The sequence below is a fragment of the Octopus bimaculoides genome, chromosome 17 (assembly GCF_001194135.2).
Source record: "Octopus bimaculoides isolate UCB-OBI-ISO-001 chromosome 17, ASM119413v2, whole genome shotgun sequence".
Taxonomy (NCBI): Eukaryota; Metazoa; Mollusca; class Cephalopoda; order Octopoda; family Octopodidae; genus Octopus; species Octopus bimaculoides.
Window position 1 is genome coordinate 54,718,315 of NC_068997.1, and position 7,897 is coordinate 54,726,211.

Genomic DNA, 7,897 nt, shown 5'->3' on the forward strand with positions numbered 1-7,897 from the left:
TTTGTGTGTATGTATTTATATTTATTTGTGTGTATGTATTTATATGTATTTGTGTGTTTGTATTTATATGTATTAGTGTGTATGTATTTATGTGTGTTTGTGTGTATGTATTTATGTGTGTGTGGTGGGTTAATGTACTTATGTGTGTCAGGTACTGTTTAATGATTGCTATTACTAGATGGGGGGGGGGCACAATTTACTTTCATTATTGCTGAAACGGTTTATATTGTTTTGTTTAATTTATACTAAATTCACTTGAGAGGAGCCAGTAGAATAACTCGGGAAAATCCAATTTCATTTATTTACATGGTTTTCTCAACAAAGAACAAATACTAAGATTTCAGCAATAATAAAATATAAAAGAAAAAAAAATATTAAGTCAATTTATGTTGCAGCAAAAAAAAAAGTTAATTTAGCTTGTAGTTTCTGAATGCATGATTGAGGCTTTTACATATTTTATCTGGAATGGTTTAAATGGTGCAAAGAACCAATTTTTAGTTTGTTTCTTTTTGAACTAGAATTGTATGAGATAATGGATGGTGAGATGTAGAATGTAGGGAAAAAAAGATCTGGCAAAAATGACAAGTATTGTGTTCCTCACGAATCGCATACAGTTTCTCAATCAGAAGATGTAAAATTATGCTTTCTTTTATTTTGCTTCTGTCAACTTTAACTTGAAAGAAGACTCTGTCTGAAACAGTTGATAGTCTACTCTTCATGGCAATTCCACTGTACTATTTCTTTTGCTTTTATGAAATATAGAAGTCTCTAATTTTATTATAAAAAAACAAAAAAGAAAAAGGATAATAAATAATCAAGCAAGCATAGCAATTGAATGTATATGATTAAATCCTAGATATAGTTTCAGTGTAGTGGAGGTGCAATGGCCCAGTGGTTAGGGCAGCGGACTCGTGGTCATAGGATCGTGGTTTCGATTCCCAGACCGGGCGTTGTGAGTGTTTATTGAGAGAAAACACCTAAAGCTCCACGAGGCTCCAGCAGGCGATGGTGGCGAACCCTGCTGTACTCTTTCACCACATCTTTCTCTCACTTTTACTTCCTGTTTCTATTGTGCCTGTAATTCAAAGGGTCAGCCTTGTCACACTGTGTCACGCTGAATATCCCCAAGAACTACATTAAGAGTACACGTGTCTGTGGAGTGCTGTGCCACTTGCACGTTAATTTCACGAGCAGGCTGTTCTGTTGATTGGATCAACTGGAACCTTCAACGTCGTAAGCGACGGAGTGCCAACAACAACAAGTTTCAGTGTTGAGGCTGAGTTATTGGTAAACAGGAAATTATCAGCACCAAAGCTAAGAGAGTTTATTGGATGGGATAATTTCTATTGCAATGACTTGTGTATTCATTTTTAATACATTGTGGCAGATTTGAATATGAATATGCTAATTGCTGTTGTATCTGCTAGAATGTATTAAGAATAATTATGCAAATCCTTTCTTTGATTCATGCTGCTCACTGAGGATACGACAATTTAATAATGTTTATTATTTTGTTAAAATGGGAAGATTCTATTTAAAAAATATAAGGGATAATTAGAACTTTTAGTTCAATAAAAGATTATGAATTTTTATTGCTTTTTTATAAATTATTGCAAAATGCACCCAAGAATTCATATTCAGACTATTTTACTTACTAGTTAACTCACGAATTCTGATTGTATAGCCATTGCAACCGTTAATACATGGGCCAAACTTAGTCCATTCAGTTAGGAAGCAGTTTTCATCACAAGGTACAAAACATTGTTCTGCTACATTCGGCATGGGCCCGACTCGTTCCAAACAGACATCAGGGGGGTAACTACTGTTACGCTGATCTTTGCAAGTAACATCTGAAAATACAAAATTGCAAAATATAAAATCTAAAACTAGTGTTACACTGATCTTTGGTAATAATATCTGAAAACATTTATTTCTGCAATTCATATAATTATGGAAATTCTTTGGTACACAGGTGTGTCTTGCAGCATAGTTTTGGTATCTGGAAATTGAAAATTAAGGAACATGGGAATTTGTTCTGTCATTGCTGTGGTTTCTTTTGTTAATTTATGAAAATATAAAAGTTTGTCTTATAATGTAATTTTATTCTTGTATTAATTCCTCTGGATAGTTGTTGTTTAAAGAGATAAAAGTGCTGTGAACTATGAAGAGAAACAGAAACCAGACTAAAAATCTTTGTGATACAAAAGGATACAATGGCATAAAAATACTTTTAAAAATCAAGGGTCAGCAACTGGTAAGGCATCTGACCATAGAAACTGTCTCAATAAGTCTCATCTGATCCATGACAGCATGGAAAAATAAACATGTAGAAACAATAACATCGATGATGATGATGTCATCAAACTTTTGCTTAAATAATGCAGAAGCAAATACATTGTAGGAATCAATCTAATGTTTAAAGATTTGCATAAATTATGTGCATATGTGAAGAATTTAGTCAATAAAAATTTAACCATTTCAGTGGGTAGTAAACTTCTTGTCATGCAAAGACAAAATACATGTTGAAGTGAACTTTCAGTGCACTAATAATTTAATGAATACACAATTATACACTTGATAATCACATTAGCACCTTAGTAACATAAGAAGGATGTTGCATGTTCTGAAATAACACAGATAATGTAATTGCCAAATATCAGGCTATTTTAAAGTTTTGTTTGTCTTTTATGTTTAAAAGTTTAAAATGCTTTTTTCTATTATTACTGAAGATAAATGTCAGGGTATAATTATACCAACAACTATGTATTTAAATTTATTATTATTGTATTCTTCTTCTTCTTATTATTATTATTGTGAGCTGGCAGAACCGTTAGTGGTATTTCATCTGCAGTACATTCTGAGTTCAAATTCCGCTGAGGCTGTATTTAAGGCTGTAAGCCTGCAGTATTGTTTGTATGTAGAGCAAAATGCTTAGTGGCATTTTGTCTCTGCTGAAGTTGGTTTTGTTTTTCATTCTTTGTGGAGTTGATAAATTAAGTACCAATTGAATGTCAGGGTCGATATAATCGATTAAACCCTTCCACCAACATTTCAGTCCTTGAACCTGCAGAGGAAAAGATTATCATTATGTTAATTTTTCCATTACATTCTTAAGAGTTGCAATGGAGTATTAGTTACAGAACCATCAGAACTGAGATGTAGAAGAAAATTAGATTCCATGAAGCTGATAGAGATCGTTTTTTGAATAAGAGAATAGAAGGACTGGTTATAGTTTGGAAAGTGGTAGTGCTTGCAGGCTGTACAATACAAGGAAACGTCTTCTGTTGTCTTCTGTATGTATGCATGTATACACACACTGCTTCCACACAGTTTCCTTCTACCAAATTCACTCACAAGGCATTGGTTGGCTTGGGGCTATAGTAGAAGACTCTTGTCCAAGATTCTGTGCTATAGAAGAGTGGTTATCTAATGTTTTTTTTTTTCTTGGGCACTATGCAGTGTCCTATAAATTCATTAACAGTTAAAAGAAAAAAAGACAATTTCTCAAAAGAAAGCTGATTTATGTCAAATACATACAACAAATATGTATACAGTTTTCTTTAGCTTATTGCAGTTTTAATGAACATAGGCTTAATCAGCACGATTGAATTGATGGTAACCAGTCATAGTATAAAATTTAATTACTACACTTTGAAAATGACATGTAAACAGCTGCAAATAATTAGCTGAGCTGATATCATTTCACTTTTGTTACTGCATTTCAGTCTCTCACTAGTCCCCAGAGCAAATGGACATGTTACTCATTTATTGTCCAATTTTCTATGTACCTCTGAAATCAAAATACTGTGCCTCCCCTTCGATAAACACATCTACAAGAAAACAACATTCCGTTGTAGAACGAAATGCAAAAAGAAGAATATGTAAAACAAAGCTAAGATCTGAAGAAAGTGATGTTTTAATTAATCTTTGAAACTATTTATGTCAAAGTCAATAAGTATTTGGATTAAGATAAAGTAGTATCCAGAGTATTAAGTATGCAATGTGCTAAGGGAACTATAGTAATTGTACTAATAGTGGAAGTGGAACATAGGTAGAGAAATTGTAATTAGAAGCAAATATCAATTGGCACTAAAAATCTTAGTTCTGACAGAAGGAAATAAAATATCAAGAGATGTCTGTAATATCGAAAATGAGGTTGGTTGTAAAATTCCAAAGCTCTAACAGAAATGAAAACCATAAAAAACAAAACAAATTTTATGAGTGTAGATGTTGATAATTCTGATGCTAAATATTAAGAGGAATTCAAGAATACAAAGAAACAAATAACATGATGGTTATCAAATCATAAGTACTAACAATAACAGCTTTTTCTGGAAGAAAATTCCATCCAGAACATTTTTAGTAAAAGTGAAGAATTGTAACTTAGTCGCAAAGCATCAAATAATTGCTTAACCCTTTCAATTAGGGGCATCATTACAATTAACTTATTTATTGCATATGAGTCTGAGATTTTACTATATTTTTGTTGAAATGTAATATCTTTGTCATATTTTGATTTTGAAAATATTGAAGAATTTAGTGAAATAACTTTGTTACTGTACTGGTGTTTGGAACACAACGTGAAATTTTGATGAAAGTTTTAAATTTCGATCACTTTAAATCAAGAAGCATAACATTGTTGAACCAAAGTTGGTACCTGGGAGGTTGGTATCAAAAAGGAGAGTCCTATGTCACTTCTTCTATGCAGCTAATCCTGTTAGAAACTAAATGTTTTATGAAAAGGGACGCAACTCACTGATAAGCTAGTGATGGTCATTGGTGTACATTGTGAATGCAATTTTCATTTCTGTTATGTTATGCCCTTTCACCAGTCAATGTAGACTGAATACACGTAAGTGTTTTCATGTACAGCCTTCTGGCTGGCCACTCCTCAGTCAAACCGTCCAACCCATGCCGGCAGGGAAAGCAGATGTTAAACAATGATGATGATATCAATTCCTCAACATTGAATTTCTATTTCAGAGCTGAATTTGTGGCTCCAGTTAGTCTCTGTAACTTGAAAGCTACACAATTACCATCAGAAAAAAGCATTCTGAGATACTTCATCATCTTCTCCATTGACGTAATGAAGGTGATGTTACCTTGTTGGAATGCATAACTAGTGGCTCTCATTGCATATCCTGACAGAAATTTCTTCAGGGAAAAGTTGAAGAAAATACTCAATGGTCTTTGTTTCTAAATTCAAAGGCTTTGTTGAGTCTGTACCACTAGCAGAACCACTGGTGCAATGATCATCTATGTAGTAAATTCCACTCCTACTCAAAATCGATAGATCCCAATGTCATTTAAATTGTTGGTGTGTACAGATGATACAGGCACATATTCTAATTATTTTCAAGTCCAAGCTCTTTCTAATCAAAACATTAATAAATAAATAAATATATCACAAATAAATACCTCCACTTGAGGTACTGGCTGCCATGATGTTTGAAAATAAAGTAAAAAATATCCAAAGAAATTTCCTTGATAAAATGCAAAAATATTGACGCACAAGGTGCAAGCATGGAGTTTTTCGCCAGAAAGATCTTTCTAAACTTTCCTCCCTCTACAGAAGAATGGTTACTTTCTGTTGTTTGGCGTCAAACTATTGTTGTGGTTGTGTGCAGTTCATGACTTAGTGACACTTGTTAGAAATCACTTTCAGTCATTTGGCAATCAAATAAAAATGTACGCCTGAATAAAGCCTTGTTTCAATATTAGTTCACATTAGATTTTTGGCGTGAAGTTAAAATTTATTGCAAGAAAAATTATCTAGCTTTCAAAGTTCCTTTGATTCTTAATAAAATCCCTGGTTATCCTAACTCACTTTTTGGCTAATGTGCATATTACATTTTAAACCAAATATAATTCTGCTACTGCAGTTATGCAACAGGGAACATACAAGACCTGCTATATTTGAAATGCATTCTCACTGACAATTCATGTCACAGCTGGTTAAGATGATGTTATTTTTCAAGAGTTTCAGAAAAAACATTAAACAAACAATTGAAAATATTTACAAGTCTTGGAAAGAAGTAATAGCCAAATGTATGGGAACAGTCTAGTTGAATGTTTTGCCTGAATGAGCTTATCATTTACGATTGTTTTCAAAATTGTAAATATACTTTCAAAAGAAGTAAATGAAATCATTGAAGAAATTGATGATATTGGAAGAAGAAACCTTAGGTATAAGGGTATTGATTTAGAAAATTTTCATTAACCATTGATTTCACATTGAAATGACTTAAATGAGGATGATTTTGAAAATTAACATCAGCAGACATTTTGAGGACAAGAACTGAGGGAAAATGGAAAGTGAAAGGAGTTGAATTTTTTTTCTCAAATACAAAGTTAAACAATGATTCATGAATATGATACAAAATCTACTTGTTCATTGCAGTTTAAATTTAGTTTTTATTACTTCAGTCTAAAGAAAGGGATAATGCCTAGGGACTTCAAAGACCCTTCAAGACTGGTGAGATTGATATTCATGTGCCACTCAAACTGTTACATGTTGACAATTGCAAGAGAGACACATTCAGAGAAAGTGTTAGAGAAGGTTGATGTTCACAGAATAGACTGGACTCAGTGGTTAGTGCAGGGTTAAGAGTGGGCACCAAAGTGATGCTAGAAGAGTGACTAATGAATTAAGAGTGATGCAGCATGGGATTAGCCAACTACAAGAAGCAGATGTCATTGTAATGGAGGCAGAGTTAATTGTAAGATGAGACATCGAGAGACTGGATCATGTCTGTAAGTGATTTCATACCAGTCAGTTGAGTGACCTTTCTCTGATTATAGTCTAGGATGTTTATCTTTGTAAAGTTGCAACACTGTCCCTGATATGGAGGCATTATTTTCATTGTTTGTTGCAATCTTTGTAGAAATATGAGGAGTCACGGTGGGAATGAAGTATTCTCTAGCTCTGGAAAGATTAGCCATTCTCTGAGAAATGGCCAAATGACTTGTTACCACAAAATTTAAGCAGAGAAGGAAAACTAAAACTGTTCTCTAGGCTCTTGATAAATTTTTCACTTAAAAATAAATGATATACATTCATTTTAAATTATTTTATTTCCCAGAATTGATTATAATTATTCCCATTAATTACTAAATTTGATTAATGCAGAAACAGCAGATAGATGATTGATTAATCACATTATACATAGGACTGCTATATACAGAACAGGGTGCAATATGCATAAATGTCAAGATTAAAGAAGAATTGTACTCTTAAAACTTGATATTACAACTTCTACTGTAAAGTTCAATATAACATTGAATATGTAATGCAGCTGTATCAACAATAGCGTAAACAAAAATGAGATATTTAAGAGTTACCTCCTTCCTACTAATATATAAATTAAAGAAGGCTATAGATATGATATGATATAAACTAGAGAAGATAATTATCAGTTTCAGAAAGTGTTTTAAAATGAAAAAGTGAAATTATCTTTTGGGTATGTGGAAAGAAAGGTTTGCTCTAAATCTTTCTGGTTGGGGAAATGAAAGAGAAAACCACTTACAAAATCTGTATCAAGCTATATTTCACTTTTTCTTTTCAATATTTCACATGATTAGGTTGTGAACTATATTTACAGAGTAAAGTGAAACAGAAAAATGTGTTGTAATTGCTTAAAACATTATAACGACTGCAAATAACGAGAGACTTTCTCACTGACAATAATTGCTGTAATTGTGTTATTTGCATCTGGGACTAATACTCAAACTGAAGTGTCATCTCTAATTCTGCCAGAACAGATAGTCACTGATTCTTTTTTAATAAATAATGCCAGGAGGTCAGAACACTTAACAGTCTGTTGCTTGGTAAAGTATATTAGCACCTAAAGTTCTTTACCTTAATATCACTAATGAAATTGAAGAGTAATCATATATA

General features: G+C 32.6%; 1 protein-coding gene across 20 annotated transcripts in view; it reads right to left on the reverse strand.

Annotated features, from left to right (window-relative positions):
- Positions 1-7,897, reverse strand: part of LOC106878639 (thrombospondin type-1 domain-containing protein 7A) — a 999,802-nt gene that overhangs the window by 99,556 nt on the left and 892,349 nt on the right. For all 20 annotated transcript variants that reach the window (XR_008265800.1, XR_008265799.1, XM_052974016.1 and 17 more), the window contains one exon: positions 1,656-1,850. Coding sequence is in view for 18 of the 20 variants with exons in the window: in XM_052974016.1 (XP_052829976.1) it covers positions 1,656-1,850 (195 nt within the window). In the remaining 2 variants the exon portion in view is untranslated. The remainder of the gene's footprint in view (positions 1-1,655; positions 1,851-7,897) is intronic.